General features: G+C 43.1%; 2 protein-coding genes across 2 annotated transcripts in view; both read left to right on the top strand.

Moving 5' to 3' along the window:
* Positions 1-22,019, top strand: part of LOC310800169 (dynein axonemal heavy chain 5-like) — a gene marked incomplete at both ends in the record, with an annotated part of 678,223 nt that overhangs the window by 245,274 nt on the left and 410,930 nt on the right. The window lies entirely within an intron of this gene.
* On the top strand, positions 652-16,853 carry LOC310800250 (growth factor receptor-bound protein 10-like; the record flags this gene model as incomplete). The annotated part of the gene is made up of 10 exons (XM_083662828.1): positions 652-669; positions 1,129-1,266; positions 4,703-4,813; positions 5,036-5,134; positions 6,467-6,544; positions 7,313-7,429; positions 8,610-8,676; positions 9,676-9,763; positions 13,785-13,878; positions 16,707-16,853. The coding sequence occupies 10 exons, from the start codon at positions 652-654 to the stop codon at positions 16,851-16,853; spliced, it is 957 nt and encodes a 318-aa protein (XP_083518954.1).

Here is a 22,019-nt window from a genome sequence, read left to right as displayed (position 1 = left end):
GCAAAATGTTCTGAGGGCCGTTGTAGAAAAGGCTCCGTAATAGAGAGCTCCAGGAACGAGTCCGGAAATCATCGATGCTAACAGCCCTGGTTCTTCACAGTTTTCGCCTATGGGAGTTTTGAATGGGTTTTTGGCGCGATGCTTCTAATAATCTCTCTGGGCAACGCTGGCTTAATCAAACGCGAACCAGTGTTTAGTAACATCATCTTCACACATGAAGACCACTTTTATGAGTTTTGAAGCTTTTACGTGCCGTTAAAAGGGTGGCTAGCTAGCAAACGGCTAAATGAGACTACAATGTCGACGCGGATATTATACGTCATCACGAGTGAACGCGGAAATTCTTTCTCTCGCAATCAATGCGTGGACGCCTATGCGACACTGTGTGTAGTTCTGGATTAGCTTAGCACAAGCTTTTTACCTCTAGCGCTCGCAGTTACGCTTCAAAACTCGCGTTTGATTAAGCTTGTGTTGCCCACAGACATTATTTGAAGCATCGCGCCAAAAACCCATTCAAAAATCCCATAGACAGAAACAGTGAAGAACCAGGAAGTTCGGGACTTCCGCATTCAGCCTACAAAAATACGTCATCCCTGGAGCTCTCTATGGCCTGTTCGTGGGGCCGGAGGAGCCCACAACGCAATGGTGACGATGTCAGAGTTCACCTTTGTGAGGTCATCGGTGATGTCAGAGTTTCCCCTGTGAGGTCACCGGTGATGTCAGACGGTCTAGGCTGTCTCCAGACTGTGTGATGTCAGACGTGACTTTGTGAGGTCATCGATGATGTCATACCTCCCGGGACGTTGTGACATCACCAATGATGTCATACCTCGAATGCGGGAGGTATAAAAGTGTTGTTCTATCATGTTTAATTAGGTCCTGTTCTCTCTCTGCACATGATACACAAGGTTCTCTATCCCTGCAAGCTATCTATCTATCTGCTAGCTACTCTGTATGTTGCTTCTGCCTGATATTTCCGCCTGATATCTCCAATAAATTGCCTGAAAGACATCTCTGTGGTTCTAACCGATCACAGCCCGTGAGCTCTTACCTAAGATCCAGCAAACTTCACACAAACTTCCGTACAGCCGTGTTTGAAGGCCACACCTTTCTTGCTCCCCCTTTCAGAACTTCCTGGCGTCCAGCAGCTGTCCAGAGATCCAGGGCCATCTGTACGTTAAAGAGCTGGCCAGGAAGTCCTGGAAGAAGCTGTATTTGTTCCTGCGGCGCTCAGGACTCTACTGCTCGACGAAAGGAACCTCAAAGGTAAGAACGTAATATTATGTTATTATTATTATTAGTATAGTACAGTGGTTCTCAAACTTCTTCTGTCATGCCCCACTTTGAAGGAGGAAAAATGTTCACGCCCCACCGCCCCAACAAAATTCGAACAAAAGGGTCCAAGTTTAACTTTTATTGAAATAACATCAAGATCATGACCATTCCTTTCTATTTTCTTTCAGTAATGTTGTCCAAATAAAAAAACAACTTCAAACAGAAATTGCAATCACGTTGCTAGAACAAACAAAGTGAACCAGATTGCTCCATCAGATAAAACACTAATCACTTTGTTATAACCATATCAATAAAGTTCTATCTGTGCAAAAAATAACAAATATTTGGCAAGAAAAATGTGCATTGAGTCTTATTATCACTGTGTCAGTGGCTGCAATGAACCCGTTTTGCACTGCACATCTTTTCAAAATAATAACAATAAAGTGCAACTAGGGATGTCAACGGTTAACTGTTAATCGATTAACCGTCGCTAACGTCGTTGTTCGGTTATTGCTGTCGGTCTATCAGTTAATATTAAAAAAAAAAAAAAATTATATTAAAAAATTATGAATTTGTCACCCTCTCCTCTCGTGTATCCGACAGGCAACAGCGGGGGGAAAAGCAGGTCCACTCTATATCACTCAGCATGTTATAGCCTACTTCTAATTACCGTAAATTCCGGACTATAAGCCGCGGCTTTTTCCCCGTTTTTTGGCCTTTTTTGGCCCCTGCGGCTTATATAACGGTGCGGCTTATCTATGGATTTTTTCAGGAAAAAAAAAACTGAATTCTCTCTTCTTTAGCACTCTTTCTAACTATAAATCCACTTCTGTTTTAATTTCCTCTCTTGCCCTCTTTTCACCACACCGCGGACACTGTGTGCACTGTAAAAAAAAACACAGGTGGTGTTGTGTTATGTTGTTTTGTTGAAATGTTAATAAATGGGAGCTTCCTCAAACAGCCATCTCTTTCCCGACAATCCCCTCTGTGCACGAACCCTTACATATGGTAATTAAACATTAACACGTTAATTGCCAAGAACGAGTTGAGTCGTCAAACACAATCCAGCTGTTCACTGCCAGCGACGAGTTGAGTCGTCAAAAAAATGATTTTTTTTTTTTTGACCGTGGGATGTGCATCTAACCCTTTTACGTCTCCTATACAATTATTGGAGGTATTGAATGTGTATAATCTATTTTACCGACCCACTAAGTGTTGACAGTGCTCCCCCAGACGAGCGAAATCAAAGAAAAAACTGCCGCGGGAGCAAGCCATTCAAGGAAATGGCGAGGCGATTTTACAGTAATCCATTCCAGACTTGTCTTGCCCGAGAGCGGCCGCGCAGGCAGCAGCACACAGAGAGCGGAGAGCGATTTGCAAAATAGATTATAGGTGAAACACACTTTGAAACACCTCAGAAAGGCCAGAATCAACATCTGCCCATCGCCCACGCATTCCCCGGCCCATCTTGACTCGCACAAGGAGCGTCCGCACGCAGGCAAGCAGGCAGGCAGGCACGCAGGCAGGCAGGCAGGCAGCAGCAACGCGCTTCTGACACGCCCGCTGTAGAGCCAGGAGGAAGGAGGAGAAGACACACGGAGGGAGGAGTTTGAATGAGAGGGGTGTTTCCTGCTGTTATGGAGGAAATTACTGTTCAAAACTATTGTTTAGAATGTCTGACGGTCTTACTGATGCCAAAAATGAATGGTTAAAGTGACTGTTCTATCGAAATCACAAAAAGCCATTTATCTCTGAATAAATTTCCAGACGCTGAAACCATGCTGTACTCAACGGCTAATATCTACATAACTACTAACTCTACAAACTAACTCTTTTAGACAGAGAAAGCACACATTCTATTAGTACTTTTCTGAATTTTGTGTTCACAAAGTCCAACCAGAAAATTATGCTCGGCTCTTGTAAAATGAGCCAGAATCCTCAAAAAAAGGCCTGGCAGAAGCTACCTACAGTAAAAAAAAAACGGCTGGCAGTCAATGTGTTAAAACACAAAAAAAAAAAAAAAAAAAAAAACAACATTAAAACACCCGCGGCTTATAGTCCGGTGCGGCTTATATATGTAACAAACAGTCAATTTTGCAGGTGCAGCTTATAGTCCGGTGCGCCTTATAGTGCGGAATTTACGGTAAACACATTTCTCCCCAAACATGCAGCGTATCCGGGGCGCGCACACACACGCGCGCCGGCACAGACACTGACAGACAGCCCTAACACAAAAAGCATTAACATTTCAGCATCTAAATAGACACGCCTTGTTTGGGCATGAGCTCATTGAGTAAATAGACAAAAAAATAAATAATAATAATATTAAAAAATTATGAATTAACCGATAGGTTAATCGATTATTAGCGTCGGTTAATCGAAAGTGAAATTAACCGAAAATTGACATCCCTAAGTGCAACCTGTGCAAAACAAAACAAAACAAGTTCAAATATTTGGCAATATGAATGAAGCATCCATGGAATGAATGCGAAGTCACTACAGAAGCGGGGTTCATTTATTGCTCGCCGGGAAAGAAGTCAGACGTCAAAACATTGGTTCCGCTCTGCATTTCCCCCTGCGCCCCACGGGGGGGGCCCGCCCCACACTTTGAGAAACACTGGTATAGTTATGTCATATTAGAATTTTAAGTCATCCGAAAGTAAGGCCCAATCCCATTTCTTATTTTTTACCCCTACCCCTAGTTTTCGAGTCCCCCCCCTCACTTTTCGACTTTGGCACTCGGAAACAGAGTTACAAGGGGGTAGTGGTTTGATCTATCTGGATTACTTTTTGGGCTATGTGGTGGGGAAGCAAAGGGTCTATTGGGATCGGGCCCAAATGTTCATAATTAATCTGTAGAAAAGGCTCCGTCATGGCCCACCATCAGGCCTGTTCTTGGGGCAATTGACGCCCACGAACCGGAGGAGCCCACGACGCAATGATGACGTCACCGCCGTGACATCATCGGTGATGATGTCAGAGTTCACCTGTGAGGTCAATCGATGATGTCATACCTCCCGGGACGTTGTGACATCACCAATGATGTCATACCTCGAATTTGGGAGGTATAAAAGTGATGTTCTGTTATGCTGGTTCCCTTTCTGCACCTCATACACGAGGTTCCCCTTTCCCTGCAATCCGTAAGCTATCTATCTGCTAGCTACTCTGTATTGCTTCTGCCTGATATCTCAAATAAACTGCCTGAAAGACATCTCTGTGGTTCTAATCGATCACCATTCACGAGCTCTTACCTAAGATCCAGCAAACTTCACACAAACTTCCTAACATAATCAGTGGTACAGTACAGTAATTTCTACCTTGAAGGAATCATCTTCTTTTTGTTTATTGATGGTGGTCTTTGTCTGTCTGCATGATGTCTCTGTCTCTCACTATATCTGATGTTCTGACGTATCGGTTGTGTCTCCAGGAGCCCAGACATCTACAGTTACTAGCAGACCTAGAGGACAGTAACATCTTCACTGTCGTCACAGGCAAGAAGCACTACAGCGCGCCCACAGAGCACGTCTTCTGCATCAAGGTCAGTGTCAGGCAGAGGGAGACGGGGCGCTACTTTAATGTCACCCAATCATATATTCCTATTTTTGATGTGTTCTACTGCTGATGAGTCAACAGATAAAAGACAAATGTATATCGTCATTGTCCCCTGTCACCTGAGTCAATACAGCCCACAATAGGATGCTATTTAGGCAACAGTTTATTCTCTCTATTTCTGATTGGCTGAAATGTGTTTGATTGACAGCCCAGTAAAGGCCGTGCTGAGTTGAAGGAGCTGAGGATGATGTGTGCCGAGGACGAGCAGAGCAGAACCTGCTGGATGACCGCCTTCCGACTCTTTAAGGTGCCACCACCACGAGGAAATACTACTCATCTGACTTTTTCCACTATATTTCATAGCACCCGCATCTATTTATAGGCCTCATCTATTTATAGGCCGCATCTATTTATAGGCCTCATCTATTTATAGGCCTCATCTATTTATAGGCCTCATCTATTTATAGGCCTCGTCTATTTATAGGCCGCATCTATTTATAGGCCAATTTCTTGTCTGACTATCCTGCTTTTTTGTCTTTTCTTTTTGTTGTTGTGATCACACCCACGCAGATGAGAGATGAGATGGAGATAAACTTTATTGTCCCAGGAGAGACATTTGTCTCGGGCAAAAAGTGCTTTTGTACCAACATACGTGTGTAACAGACACAGTAACACAGGACAGACACGGTCACAGTCACAGCATTGCACTAAAACACAGGAAGAGTGCCAGCTAAGGCACAAGATTGCACAGCCCTATTGCACAGTATGTTTAAATCATCCAATCCCTTAGTAAGGGAAGAATAAAATCAGCAATAAAATCATAAAAATCGGCAGCGGATTAGATAAAAGAGTAAAAGAATACAACATTAAAAATAGGATTAAGAGGTAAGAGGTAAGAGAGATACTCTGCAGGATAGTTATGTTGTGCTTTGTGAGCCCATAGTTACCAAACTTTGTTCAGAAAAGACTAGAACAGCGTTTCTTCAAACTGGGTTTGGACCTGTAATGAGGTCAGTGACCCAGTTCTGCTCGGTGCCCTTAAGAAGAGTACTAGCGGGTTTTAATGAGTCTGGGTCTTAAAGGCGAGACTCGCTTGACTCAAGCTGGGTGTCAGCCAGGCTAAAAACAGGTTTAACACCCCAGTGGACCAGACTACTGGCTCACCTGTTGTAGCTTACACCAGAGCCATGTAGATAGAAGAGTCCCGACATCTCCATTCACTCCAATGGACCAGTTTTTTTCCAGGAAGTAAGGTCCTGGAACTCTTGAGTTAAAAAAAAGCAGCACTGTCGAGTTGCAGCAAAATAGACAGTTTGTGTTGTACTTTGAAAGGGTTTTTCATCCCTTGAATCAAATTGTACATTATCAGCTTTATTTTAGCATGCAAAAGTAGCGCGAGACCCATTCCTGGCTGTTCATTGGCTAATGAGTCTCGCATTTTGGTCCTCCGCTGACGCCACTCTCTCTCTAGAGGACACTAGCTTACACCACTTTGCAGAATCTTTATTGAATATTGCTCCACGTTTTGCTGTTATGCCACTATGCCATTGTGAAAACTATGCAGTAGCATTATTTATTCAATTAATAATCAAGGATTTGACGGTTTTGTTTGACCAATGGTGTCCCCTTCTCTTCACAGTATGGGATTGTATTGTACCAGAACTATAAGATTCCTCAGCAAAGGAAAACTTTACTCTCACACTTCTCAGCACCAGTGGTAAGTCTCCGTTTTGACTCAAATCACTTTGAAACACACATCACTGCATTTTCTATTTCAATATAACCAGTGTTGGGGGTAACTCATGACAAAAGTAACATATTACATGTAATATATTACTTTTAGCAGTAATTCAGTAATATAACTTATTACTTATAGGATTTCAGTAATATTATACCAGTTACTTTGTCAAGTAACTCAAGTTACAAATTGAGTTAATTTTTTTTAAATCAAAGCACATATTTCAAAAAGATACAATAATTTCCTAATCAAACTGTGTGTTTTTGTGGAAATAACCACTACAGATGACAATAACAAAGGAAAAGAATAACATTCAGAATTTTGGATTGTTTACACTGACTTGAAGGCGGTTGAACTTATTTTTCGGGATGGTTCCGGGGCGGCGATGTCATTCTGCTGCTGCTGTTGTTTTGGTGAAAGTAATGCAAAAGTAGTGTAACAAGTAACAAGTTACTCTACACAGACAGTAATATTGTAAAGTAACTTATTACTTTCAAATGGAAGTAACTAGTAATATGTAGTATATTACATTTTGAAAGTAACTTGCCCAACACTGCATAACATAAGCAACTTAACATAACTTAACATAAGCAGTTTGATGACATACATGAAGCAAACACTTACCTCTGCTACATTCTTACCCCACTAATGTCATGTGCTGTCTGCGCCTGCATGCTGCTGTCACTTCTGTCCGTGCCGCCTCTGTAGTCCACTGTGTGACTGTCATGTATCTCTGTCGCCCCCTAGCGGAGTGTGTCGGAGAACTCCCTGGTGGCCATGGATTTCTCAGGGAGGATAGGCAGGGTGATCGACAACCCTGTGGAGGCTCAGAGCGCCGCCCTGGAGGAGGGACACGCCTGGAGGGTGAGACACTGCATCACCATCACCCATGGGTGAAGGACCATCACAAGTGACACTAAGAGGCCATTTACACCTGGCGTTAACATGCGTTTTCTGTGATCAGATTGCAATCAGATTGTATTTTATCACTTCAGCCTGATTCCATTTACACCTGGCGTTAACATGCGTTTTCTGCAATCTGATTGCGATCTGATTGCAGAAATGGGTGTCCTCTCAATCCGCATAAAGTTGCTGTATCCAGATTGAGAGGACACATTGCATTTACACTTGTGTTCAATGTACACACACAATGGATCCCTGACCACCTCCGGAGGTGGTTTGGCCGATCAGATTGCAATCCTTCTTCAATGCGTTTTGGGGGTGTTTACACCTGTACTTTCAAGTGATAAAACACAATCTGATTGCAATCTGATCACAGAAAACACATGTTAACGCCAGGTGTAAAGGGCCTCGTTAACTCTAGCGGGCTGTGGTCTTGTGTAAATGCTGGCATAATGATGATTTTCACACTCTACTATTAGAATAACAATTTAAGAAAATCCTGCGTACCAACTGTAGAGGATGTGACGCTCAGTTTTGCCCCTATAAAAAGTGTAATTTTTTTTTAATAATAAATAAATAATAATAATATGGTTGGGTCAGTGCTACTCACCTGACATGACTAGAATACTCATGACACAGTTTATTCTACTATCTGAGGACCAATGTTTGGTTCATCACCTAAACTCAAGTGAGATAGATTAGATTAGATTTATTTCGAACATGGTGAAAACAAAAACAAAACAAAGATAAAAAATAAAAGAAATATAGGCAAGAAGTGGCAAACAATCATAGTCAATTGGAATTCACAGCATCCAATAGACAGCAAATTCACAATCAATTTACATTTGTTTATCATGCCCGAAAAGGAGTAGGAAGAAGTTAATACTTATCAAGTCCTACCTCCTGTTTTATAGCTATAGGCTTTTTATGACAGTATTGTACTGTAATAACATGTTATACTACTGTATTAATATATACGAGATGTGTACATACTCACATATCCATAATAATATCACACATACTATAGAGTTGTGCCTAGTACATTTGTAGCATACCATGTACACGTGAGATGTTTCTCCAGTGTTAAGTCAATGTGAACTGATCACTGGTTTGTGTTGTGTGTCTGTGGCGTCTCCCTCAGAAGAGGACTCAACGAATGAACATGTTGGGCTGCCACAGTCCACTGCACCACTCCTCGCTAAGCTCAGGTAAGCGCTCACACTACGAGACGCGCTTGACCCTTTTCTCTGGGGGAACCCGATCAGGAACGTCCTCGGTTTCACGCTGAAGCCACAAATGACTGCAGTTTAATTAAAGTCGAACTGAACCCGTTCGTCACGTGCATATGAGTCCGTTTCAGACTGAAAACATAGTTTGTCTAAGATGACAGGTTGAGAGGCGGGTCAGAGTATCATGTCGATGATTTTGTTTGACAATTCTGGGGACTGGATTGGGCTTTGGCCAATCCTGGCGTGTTCCGCCTCCAAATCGAGTGGGATTCAGTGTGTTGTGGTGCTCTCCTCGGGAAGAGCCTTTTGACGGGAGGAGTGGAGCTCAGCGAGCCGCAGGCAGCCAGCTGCCTTCGTGTTGCCGAGCGGAGAGTGCAGCACGTCGGCCTGGAATCTCCGAGGGGAGACCCCTGACAACCAAGCTCTGGGATGCGCGCGCCATTATCGCTGCTGTAAATACGATATCCCTGGAATGCGCGTTTTAACGAGCCAGTTACATTTCTTTGCATTCTTAGAGATTATAGTTTTTGTTTTTTGTTCATGTTTCTAACAATTGGCCAAGTTAGTAGTTAGTTTATGGGATAGGAATTCTGCCAGATGACAGGCACTAGGCGCCATTTTCTACTTCATTTTGGAAGAGAAAATTATCCTGAAATTAAGATTTGATTGACAGCTGCATGTCGTGATATGATTGGTTGAAATGGGGTAGAAATTTGATAGTACAGGGTGACGTCAGCAAACTGTAAATTACTGTTATCAATGAAATCTTGAAAAATGAACTGTTGATGTGAAAAAGTGTGAAAAACGAAAGAAATTAGATTGTTGTGATTTTGTTTGCATACATTATTAAATAGGTGCACTGCATACCCAGGTATTTGAACTAAAAGAAAAGAAAAGTCATTTTTGGGTTCAGCTGAACTTTAAAGTCACAATCTGAAGGAAATTGTCAGACACAATTTCTCTCTATTTTGTGCGCAGTCATCCATGTAGCCCAGCTGTGGTTCCACGGCAGGATAACCAGAGAAGAATCTCATCGCATCATCCACCAGCAGGGACAAGTGGACGGGTAAGACTGATCTGGAGTCAGTATAAATTGTGCTTTTCCACCGCAGAGTACCGCAGAGCTCATCTCGTCTCGCCTTGACTCGCTTTTGGTCGTCCATAAATAAGAATAAATAAGACGTCCTCCATCACGCCCACCACTGGTCGTCACGGTGACGCCCACATGAAGCTGCCGTGCCGTGAAACGGTATAAATAGCAGTGTTGGGAGTAACTAGTAATCTAACTAATTACTTTTTCAAATTCAGTAACTCAGTTACAGTTACTAAAATAGTAACTGGGCTAGTTACTAGTTACTTTAGGACATGAAAATAACGGACAACTTCAGAGGATTACCCAGTTTCTGATCCTCAGACCTCGTCCGGGGAGAGAGCTGCAGCTGCAGCCAGAGCCCCAGAGGCTAATGACCTTGATAGGCTATAAGCCTCCCCAATAAGCGAAGGTTCAATGCCACACTGTGGCACAGCAACACTAACATAATGTGTGCATTAATAACAATCGAAGCGGACTTTTAAAAGTAACGCAAAAGTTACTTTCCCTAGTAACTAATTACTTTGAAGTAACTGGTAACTTTAAAGTAATTAAATTACCTTTTGAGAGAAGTAACTAGTAACTGTAACTAATTACCAATTTTCAGTAACTTTCCCAACACTGATAAATAGTCACAGCAAGGAGATCCTACTCGTCCATACATGTAACAATTCAACTTATACAGTTACTTCCCTTAAAGACGAACTGAACCCAACGGGGACCGAAGTGGCGTTTGGCTCGGAGACGTTTCATAGTCTGAAAACAAATCTTGTCTGAGATGACAGGGTTGAGAGGCGGGGCCATAATAGCGTGTCGGTGATTTGATTTGACAACCCTGGGGAACGTGATTTGACTTTGGCCAATCCTGGGGTGTTCTGCGCCCAAATCGAGTGGGATTCAGCGTGTTGTGGCTCTAGCTGGCAGCCAGCTACTTCCGTGTGGAGCGGAGTGGACAATCCGATGCATGAGCGCTGCCTGCCCACCTGGAGTCTCGGACCGACTTATTAGTCAGTTTATGGGCTAGACATTCTGCCAGGTTACAGACACTAGGCGCCATTTTCTCCTTCATTTCGAGGAGAAAATTGAAATGAAGATTGATTGACACCTGCCATGTCATGATATGATTGCCCCAGCCTTTCATCTCTTTCAAGAACAACGGAAAATGGCTGTCTGTTGAGGCTAAGCAGAGACACACATTTTATTTCAGAAGAGGCTGAAGGCAGCAAGACAAGTACAATTTCACTCGGATCAAAAATTGCGTATTCAAAGAAAATATTTGTTCAATGTAGTTTTTTTAAGTTTTTGGTCTGAGTGAAATGCTCTATGGTCTCACCCAATTCTAAATATATAATCTATATAGACCAAATCACCGTGACGTCACCATGTAAATAACATTACTTCCGCGTACCACTTTGGGAAGGCGGCAGGTTTAAATGTGCGTGTTGTCAAATAAATGCTGTCAAACCCCCTCGTTGTTTTCGGCCGACTACTTTCAATTTAAATGTTCAAACGGTTGGTAAACATGCTTGTCCGACGTATCTAGCCATTCTTCTGTGTTTGTTTTATGTAGTGTTAGCTAGCTAATAACGTTTGTTTACAACTGTCAAACTCGCTGTTTTTTTGCAGACTCGTTAACGACAGAGCTACTGACGCCACGTTAATTTAATTTAGCTTCAAGTCTACTCTGGTCTGGTCCAACAGGTAAATTAGCTAGTCTGGTCTCCACTAACGTTAGTGAAAGTGTTGTTATGAATGATATTAACACGTTCAGTGCCAGCGACGCCATATGGCGTCATTAGAAATTTACCGTACAGTGCCAGCGACGCCAAATGGCGTCATAACTCCAAATTGTTTTTTTGACGGGGGGGTGTCGATCTAAGCTTCTTACGTCGCCTCTAACAATATTGTAGCTATTGGAGGTCGATAACCTATTTTACAAACCCATTAGGTGGCGACAGCACTCTCCTGATCAGAGAAAAAGGAGCCAAACACACAGAAATAGTCACTGGTGAAAACGAGGAAATCGCATTGCATCCGTCCGTATGCATCGACGTGCCTCCATAAACGAGCACAACGCCAGCTGTGCCCCCAGCAGCAGCATCCGCTGTCACAACTGAGCACTTCCATGTACGCTGCAACAGCACATTCACATAATCAGCATTATTATTCCGAACTGGAAGCATGCCAGCCCGTGACAAACACACGCGGAACCAAAAAGCTGAATGTCGCGCACCATTCACTGTGTGTGCGCAGCAAACTCAGCAGAGACTGAGAGCCACCAGACACATAAGACACACCCAGGAGGCGTGTGCAGTTGAGGGGGGGGGGGGGGGGGGGGGAGCACGGAGAGCAGCAGAGCAGCATACACTTCACCCAGACAGACCCAGACATCAGAAAATTAGCTTCAGAGTCAGAGATGTGCTTGAAATGTTTAATTTCACAAAAGGCTCATTATCTCAGCTCGTAGAAAAAAAGGTATGTTTTTCGTTCAATCAAGCTATCTTCTCCGGCTCATAACTAAAGAACGGAAAATGGGATCAATAAACTTTTTTTTGCAGGTGATAGAAGAGAGTCTCATCGTTATTTGTGCGTGTTCAGTGTTTACATAGTAATTATTAAAAAAATTATATGACTGTTTTAAAATGCATTGCGGCCTATGTGGCACAGCAAGCAACCTTTTGCCCAAGGGCCGTGGCACTGAAAGTGTTAAACAACAACACAACACGGACGAACCATTTTTGTCTTCTTTGTCTGTTTTTGTCTTCAACACGTCAGTTTGTGCCGTCCACCGCCATTATAATGTGTGGACCCCAGGGGTACCCGGAAGTAAATGTAAACATCCCGCTGATTTGGTCTATATATAACATTTTATGAAATGTCTATGGGAAAATAAATGGCGGATGAAAATCTCGGGTACAGTGCTGAAGCAGGAAGTAGGCGGTCACTTTGCCTCTCTGTTAGCATAATGATGGCGATTCTCTCTGACCAATCAGTAGTCTGCAGTGTTTTTACATCACCTTTCGTGTGACACTAAAAAAGTCTACTTTTTGTGATACTAAAAAAGTATCACCCGACGGAAGACCAAAAAAGGCGAGTCGAGTTGAACCGAGCAGTACCATGTGGTGGAAAAGCGGCGATAGATGCACATATCCATGAAGTTATGGAGCTTCTTCAGAATCAGAATCACTTTTATTGCCACAGTATGCAAGTTACATACGAGGAATTTGTCTTAGTGTCTGTATGCAGCGTAGCGGTCACATCAATATACAGAGATAAGAAGTAGGAAGATAACTAAAGACAATCACAAAGTTGCAAGTGCAATCAAATCGAGTAAATATATACAATATGTACATGAGTGGTGAAGTGTTCTGTGGATGATAAATATGAATTTACGTTGAATTTACATGAGATTTACAGACTGAGTTAAATAGACGTTAAATAGGCAGTGGATTTTCATGAATTTACAGTAGGAGTTAAATAAGAGTACAATATGTACATGAGTGGTGAAGTGTTCTGTGGATGATAAATATGAATTTACGTTGGATTTACATGAGATTTACAGACTGAGTTAAATAGACGTTAAATAGGCAGTGGATTTACATGAGATTTACAGACTGAGTTAAATAGACGTTAAATAGGCAGTGGATTTTCATGAATTTACAGTCGGAGTTAAATAAGAGTTGAATGTACATGAAATTTACAGGCTAAGTTAAATAGGCATTAAATTAGATATGAGTTCCAGTTTTATGGGGGGGGGAGTTCAGCTAAGTTCAGGAGGAGGTAGTGCATTTGTGAGTGGAGGGGGGGGGGGGGGGGTTGTTGGTGAGGTCCTTGGCGGAAAGGGGTTTCCGGGCCTTGTTATGTATTGATTAATCTGGATCACTGAGAGGCCAAATCCCATGCTTATACCATGTTCACAGATAGGGTTAGATAGGGTGACTTTATTGACTGCAAGATGTTTAGTTGGCTCTTCCTCCTCTCTCTCCTCCCCCCGCAGGTTGTTTCTGCTGAGAGTCAGTCAGAGTAACCCCAAGGCGTTTGTGCTCACACTGTGCCACCACCAGAAGATCAAACATTTCCAGATACTACCGGTAGGCATTTCTCACTTATTTTTGTTACATGTTTATTTATGTATATTTATTTATTTCTTTATTTACTTGCACAGGGAAAGGCGATTTTTGATGTATCGTGATTTGATCACATTTCATGCTACACGAGTAGTCCCTGTGGGTAGAATATCACATTGTCTTGTAATGAAAAATGTAAATCTGTTTGTCCCACACAATAGACCCTTCTCACGGGGGCCATTTTGTGTCAAAAAGGCAGGGTAAACACAGGTGCAAGCAAAACACTCGCGAGGGTTTCCAACTTCCATGATTGGAATTTGGAAACCCTCCCGTGAAATGGGTCTATCTGTATAGAGCTGAACAGTCACATGATATCTCTTGCCCCGGAAGAGAGTTCCCCATTCATTTTCTCCATAGACATTTAGAAACAACCAGTTTTGTGGCTGGAACCAAGCTAACCCGTGACCTACTGAATCATGAGTGACCATAGAACATTTCAATAGGAGCAAAAACAAAAAATAACAACGGGGGGGGGGGGGGGGGGGGGGGGATTCTTTTTTTCGATGAAGTGCCCCTTTAAAGTCCCTGGAAACCAGATTTTTTTTTTTTATTATTTAGCATTTTGAGTTACCGTAAATTCCGGACTATAAGCCGCACCGGTGTATAAGCCGCACCTTCAAAGTTGACTATTTTTTTCTTATATAAGCCGCACCGGACTATAAGCCGCGGGTGTTTTAATGGTATTTTTTTTTTTTTTTTTTTTTTTGTGTTTTAACACATTAAGTGCCATAGACGACCTAACTCGTCTTACATAATCCAGCGCTTGAGTGCCAAGGACGAGCTAACTCGTCTTACATAAACATTTTTTTTTTTTGACGGTGGGACATCAATCAACCCCTTTTACATCTTCGAGATAACTATTGGAGCAAGAGAATGTGTGTAATCTATTTTACCGACCACTAAGTGGCGACAGAGACAGAGAGAAGCCACAGCCACGGGACCCGTGGACCAAAAGCAGCCGCCTCCCGCGGAAATGGCTTGGCGATTTTACAGTCAGAAAAGAAGGAGCCTCATTCTCATACTGTAGGCGGGGACGCTTCGCGCTGCTGCGGTGGGGGTTTCCAGAAATGGACTGGGTGAGCAGCATAAAGCCTAGAGTCGCACGGGGCTTAATCGGGGCTCTCAAACCCAAGAGACAGTGAGACCTATCCACACTCGCTGCCAGGGAGAGAGGTTGCTCAACTCGCTGCAAACTCCCAGCAGCACAGACGGAGGGAGGAGCCCGGAGACACACACACAGAACGGACAGAGATCCCCTCCCCCCAGAGCCGCGGAGCAACGCGCGAACACACACACACACACACACACACACACACACACACACACACACACACACACACACACACACACACACACACACACACACACACACACACACACACACAATACAGTATACAGACTCGCCCAAAGGCACCCACAATCACAGGCAGGTGACTGTTCTGCTGAGTTTCACAAAACTGCGATTATCTCAGCTTGCTGTCTCATACGCTAAAACCATGCTGTACTCAACGGCTAATATCTACATAACTACTAACTCTGCAAACTAACTCTTTTAGACAGAGAAAGCACACATTCTATTAGTTATTTTTAGATGATTGGTGTTCACGAAGTCTTAACAGAAAACAGATCCTCGGCTGTTGTAAAATGAGCCAGAATCCTCAAAAAAAAAACTGGCACAACTTACCCACAGGATTGAAAAAATGGCTGGCACTCAATGTGTTAATGTTTAATTACCATATGTAAGGGTTCATGCACAGAGGGGATTGTAGAGGAAGCTCCCATTTATTAACATTTCAACAAAACAACATAACACAACACCACCTGTGTTGTTTTTTACAGTGCACACAGTGTCATACAGTGTCACAGTGTGGTGAAAAGAGGGCAAGAGAGGAAATTAAAACTTATTATAGTTATATAGGATTTATAGTTAGAAAGAGTGCTAAAAAAGAGATTTTTTTTTTTTTTTTTTTTTTTTTTGAAAAAATCCATAGATAAGCCGCACCGTTATATAAGCCGCAGGGGCCAAAAAAGGCCAAAAAACGGGAAAAAAGGTGCGGCGTATAGTCCGGAATTTACGGTAATCACATCACAGGAGCCTATGTTAATAAGCCACCAGCCAAATTTGAACGATGATGAACGTCGCAAAGTATATAAATTTAGGTTTGACAGTCATGGGAAAAGTCATGAGAATCAATTAGATTTTAGAGTGTATTTTCTCCTGCGGACTGTGTGGGCGTGTCCCGTCTGCAGCAGGTCTCCTCTCTCTCTCTCTCTCTCTCTCGGAGGAGACCTGCTCGGAGGAGACCTCTCTCTCCGTTAACGGAGAGAGAGAGAGAGAGAGAGAGAGAGAGAGAAGGAGAGAGAGAGAGAAGGAAAGAGAGATGGAGTGTGTGTGTGTGTGTGTGTGTCCGCGCCCGCGCGTTGCTCGGCACATAGCACAGACAGAGAGGGTTTACAGAGATCAATCTTATGACGTGATAAGATCGTGCATTTTAGCACCGCGCGCTCCGCTCTCTTCAATGAGGAAATGGTAATCCAGACCTTGTAGAAAAGTGTCGATTTTTGGGGTTAGGGTTGAAAGTAATGTCAACTACTTTCTGAGGCACACAATTACTCACATAAGACCCTAAATTTAATAGTTTTGTGGATTTTGGTTTCCAGGGACTTTAAGTCCCTTGAGTCCGATGTTCCTCATTCTCACCCTGCCCTGTCCTCTCTCCTCTCTCCCTCTCCCTCTCTCTCTCTCTCTCTCTCTCCATGTGGGCGTGTCCCCGCTGCCCCCCCCCCCGCAGTGCGAAGAGGACGGGCAGATCTTCTTCAGCCTGGACGACGGCTCCACCAAATTCACCGACCTGATTCAGCTGGTGGAGTTCTACCAGCTCAACAGAGGAGTGCTGCCTTGCAAACTGAGACACCCGTGCACCGTCGTGGCCTTATGACACCTCCTCGACACCCCCCCCCCCCCCCCCCCCCCATCCCCCATCCCTGCCACTTTGACCTGACTCTGCCTAAAAACGAACAAAAACGAAAAGAATCATCTCCGTCGTCGTCGGTCTGTTCTTTTGTTTTGATCGTTTTCGAGAAGCTGGTGAATTAACGTTTTTGTCGTTTTGCCTTTTTTTTTTTTTTTTTTGTGAGTCTGCCCGGCGGAGACCGCTGACTCTTTGGGTTCGGCCGATTCGTCGAGGAGTCGGATGCACAGCTTTGCTCCCCCGGGTTCCTCGGAAGAGAAGAAGAGAGATTAGCTAGTTCAACTTAAATGAACCCGCCATGATTTGTTGGTCAACGCTGTCAGAACATATTCCATGATCCTACTACCCATGAGTCAATAAGCTTGGACCCTGCAATCCACAAGGTTTACTAGACGATCGAGTTGATCGCACAGCTCAAGCGTGGACTAGATGTTCCTTCCACCGGACAATCAGCAGGACGATAAGGTTTTCGTCCGGACCGCTCTGCTCTCTCGAAACAAACAGCACTCTGGTGTTCAGGTGTGTCCTCACCTTATAGACGGAGAGTTGATTGTCTCTCTTTTTTTTGCACTCATCGAACTCGGAGTAAGTAGCCTTTTGACGGATGCATGATTTCTTCTTCGCCGTCACGTTACTGTGACACGGCACCACCGCCCTCTAGTGGCACAGACCGTGTAAGGACATTATCGGAATTTGCTGAGATGCTGAGGGGTTTGTTTTTGAATCCTTTTGAGGTTTGGAGACATCGGAGGGAGAATTGATTTTGAAACCTTTTGTCTGGGGTCCAACTGGCCTGGGAAAAAATTGTGATGGAAAAATCTGGAACCGCAAAAGGTTATTCTTTTAAAAACACTCGCTGGACAGCACTGGATCTGTATTGTCCACCCCCATCAGAATGTGCTCATCTCTGACCACACAGGGTTTTCTTTTCTTATTGATACATGCATTGGAATTCTGTATTATCGCCAATATGCTCTTGAATAATTGTGTTTTAAATTCTGGATCATTGTAGCTCTTTATTCACATGGCATAAGTTACAATAAGAGCCGTTCTCTAGTCGTTATTCTAACCGCACAGCCCCAGCTCCCTAAACTATTCATTACTCTGGGTATTCACTTCTGCTCTGCCCATTTTGAATCCTCAAAATCAATATGAACCAATCAGATCAGTCTCATTCAGCGTGGAACAACACAGTAATAAAGCTATACATTTTTACTTACTATTTTGGGGATTGCAATGCTGAAAAGTGAAACTAGGTATCTTATTTGGAGGAGGTTGGCGGTTGGTGCAGTTGGTGCAAGTATGCAGTGGTGATTTTCTTGGAAGTTGGAGCGGCTGCTTGTCTGACTCGCCTCACCAGAGCACAGGGAAGATTAACCACTAGCATTTCCCTTCAGGAGCTTCACCCACTCTTAATAGCCGACTGTTACTTTTTGTCAAAAGATCAAATAAAACTGGAATTTTAAGGACTAGAACTTTGGACTACAAATGCAGCAGCAGGGCGCATCTTGATGATTTGAGTCTCTTCATTTGGCGAGTGGACTGTGTTGCCTCTGGTACCTGTTGTGTTATGGAGTGATAGCAGTGAGAACAGACATGGATCGAACTCTCAAAATCCGAGTCAGTTTGAAGGCATTGGATATGCCTGCCTTTCTGTATGTCTCAGACAAGACAGTTTCAGGAGAAAAATCAATTGTTTCCCTCATGCCAGCCAAGGTCAGTCAAACACAGAAAAGTGTTTAAAAGGATTTCCACTTGTGTTTTGGCCCAAGTGTGTGATAGAGCCGCTGTAATTAATGACCATGGAGTTAATTGCGGTACAGCAGACCTGGGCTCAAGTTGCTATCGAAGATGGAGCCCGTTACTTCTCGAGGGTTGATTGATCGCGTCTGGCACGACGGAATGAAGGGCAAAGCCCAGCTACAGCTATCTTTCACTCTGGGAAGACTTATGTTTTATTCCAGGACTAGACCTGAAATCTTGAACGTTTGATTGAGTCCACGTTTGGATCAGTAGAGATGTATTTGACCTGTGATGCAACATTAAAAAAAAGAGCCATCGCTTTGAGTATTGACCTACAGGTAATCTTAAGCTATATTGAACAGTTGAGATACAGAATAGCCACACTATATTGACACTCTGTGCATGGTCACCATTATTTAACTAAGATGCAATGACTCAATCATTTTTTTAAAGTATTGTTTCAGCAAAATGCATTTATTTATCTCGATGTGAGTGATTACTTGAAATTTTTAGATCCCCCCCCCCACCCCCAGCGCTGTTCTGTACTGTTTTCTTTTGTCAAGGGTTGAAATAATTGACCAGCGTTATTAATTATTACTGTAATGACTATTACAATTCTCATTAGGCAGACAATTACAATTTCCCATTTGGCAGATGTTTTTAGCCAAACACACATGTTATTATGCACATGCGATTTTAATACAACATAAGCAAGGTTCTAGTCAGGAGAGAACCAGACCAAGTGTCATAACAGAGGAGGAGTAGATTCAAATTTAACAAAGCGGTTGGCGGGTACATTCAAGTAACGAACACATCTCAACTAAATCAGGGGATTTGGGTATGTACATTTTTTAAATGAATGTAACCGGGCTGCTCAGGGTCGACTCGGAGCACGTTTTAAAACTACTGGTCAATCAGATCTCTTATTGGACTTTTGTCAGTTTATGTACAGTGTGTCGATGGATGCATCATTATTTTTGTTGAAGTTTTGTTTCATTAAGCTCCATTAGCACCACCGCCGGTGCGTTTTTGTGATTACTTGAAAAATTACGCAAACAAAGTAGATCCAGTACTACTTTACACACACACACACACACACACACACAAATAATCAAATAATTTAAAGGTATTCTCAATTCTCTCTTCGAAGCTGTTTATAAAGAAGCCTAAAATAACTTGCCTGGCTACCTGAACTGATTTAAAGCTCCCCCCCCCCCCCTCTCTCTCTCTCTCCCCAAATAGTCACATTTCCAACTCAAAAAAGGAGTGAACCCCCACAATTTTGTTAGTAATTAAAACAAAAACAATCTAATACCAATTGGTTAATTTCCTCATTTCATCCTGTGTTCTACTACAAATGCAATCCTTCTTTAAACTCAAAAACAGTTGAAATGTAATGGATAGAGGAGCGCAGCAGCGTCAGTTTGGGTAGCCTATAACCACAGATAGTGCCTCTGACTCCTCCCTCTCTCTCTCTGTGCACAAACCTGACCTGACATTATGGACTGAGTGACGGGGAGGAGGCAACCGCTCACACTCCGGGGTGTGAGGTCGGGGAAAAAACAAACACTAGCGATTTAAGAAGTATACTTGATGAACATAACGCATTCTGGTGAAAGCCGACAGAACCAACCCTCGTATTTCAAGTTATTGAACTGCAGCAGTGTCTCCCATACATAAAGGAATTTGTGGCGGGCCGCCACAAAAAAATGTTGACTGAATTTTTTTTTTTTTTTTTTTACAGTGCACCTGAACGCAACATGCAAGATATCCGCTGAATAAGTGTCCAATAAATGTTCATGTCATTCTGGCCAATACTTATGTTATAGCATTTCAGTCTGGAATATGGAATATCTTTCAATAATCTATGATTTAGCTGCTAAATTGTCAAATACCGCCATCTGCTCGCTACCCAGGCACTTAACCTAAGTAACTATCCGGTGTGCACAACATTGTCAGCCTAAACTCCGGCTGACACCCCAAAAACCTACAATCCGCTACAGAAAAATGTATATTGTTTGTTTATTAACTGGCCCCTCGCCTTCTATCATTTCACGAAAGTGGCAAAGCAAGTTAGAGTATCCCTGACCTATAGGGAGAAATTTAGTTTGTCATTGTAAACCCACAGCACAGTAATGATGACATGTTCTTCATAGATCTAGCCTTTTAATTTTGCTCTTAAGCTTTCTCAAAGTACACCAAATTCATGCATTTTACTTTAAAATGTTTAAAAAAATCTCGCGGGGGGGCATGCCCCCCCACCCCCCTAGGGGGTCTGCGGTCCACCACCACAAATACTCAAAATCCGGTGGGAAACACTGCTGCAGTTTGGGTTTGCTATGGGAGCCGAAGGTTACTGCAGCAACAGAACCATTGAGCATCACCTTGACTCTTGTCACAACGCAAGATACAGTGGCTGTACAAATGAGTAAACTACAAAAAAAGATATATATCTATATATATAAAAAAAATATTAACTATTATGTATTTCAGGGAATGCAAAAAAGAAAACAGTAAGTTGTTATCTCTTTTTGTAAGAGAAAGCTCCTGTATTCATTGTGCTTTGCTTCGATCTGTAAATAGTTGAATGGCTTATAAATCTTAATTGTAACCTTTTCAGGTATTTTTGTACAAATAAGGGACTGATCTATTCTGTTTATTGTAATTAGAATAAAACATTAATACATTGCTATAAAACCAAAGCTGTGTTTGACTTTTTTTTGTCTGACAACCATATAGCGAGGGTGTTGTGGAGAGGGTGAGTAGGGTCACTGACAGCGAGGATGTTGTGGAGAGGGTGAGTAGGGTCACTGACAGCGAGGGTGTTGTGGAGAGGGTGAGTAGGGTCACTGACAGCGAGGGTGTTGTGGAGAGGGTGAGTAGGGTCACTGACAGCGAGGGTGTTGTGGAGAGGGTGAGTAGGGTCACTGACAGCGAGGATGTTGTGGAGAGGGTTAGTAGGGTCACTGACAGCGAGGGTGTTGTGGAGAGGGTGAGTAGGACCACTGACACCCATAATAGGTTGTTTGGCCGAGAATCAAACCCCAGTCGTCAGATTGGTAGGCGAGCACCTTATCCATTAGGCCTCATGGCTTAAACACCACAATCAGCCAGGGATGCAAACTCATGTAAGGTGAAATAAGAGACACCGGGGGTGTCAACACCCGCCCCCCCCCCTCCCTATCAATTGTAGGGTATAGTCATGGTGGTGGTTAAGAAAACCCTCATCTTAACCACATCGTTTTTTACTTGCTGCATGTGCTGTGTGTTTGAGCTGGGCTGTAGTCCAGTGGTGAAAGACAATGCCTTCCAAGCCAAAGGTTTGTGGTTTGAATCCCGGTAAGGACAAATAGACTTTTCCAGTCTTTCATTGGGAAAGCTGTGACAAAA

Source organism: Poromitra crassiceps (genome assembly GCF_964638095.1).
Source record: "Poromitra crassiceps genome assembly, chromosome: 29".
Lineage (NCBI taxonomy): Eukaryota > Metazoa > Chordata > Actinopteri > Beryciformes > Melamphaidae > Poromitra > Poromitra crassiceps.
The sequence above is the reverse complement of the archived record's forward strand: the minus strand, read 5'-3'. Positions and strand labels throughout refer to the sequence as shown.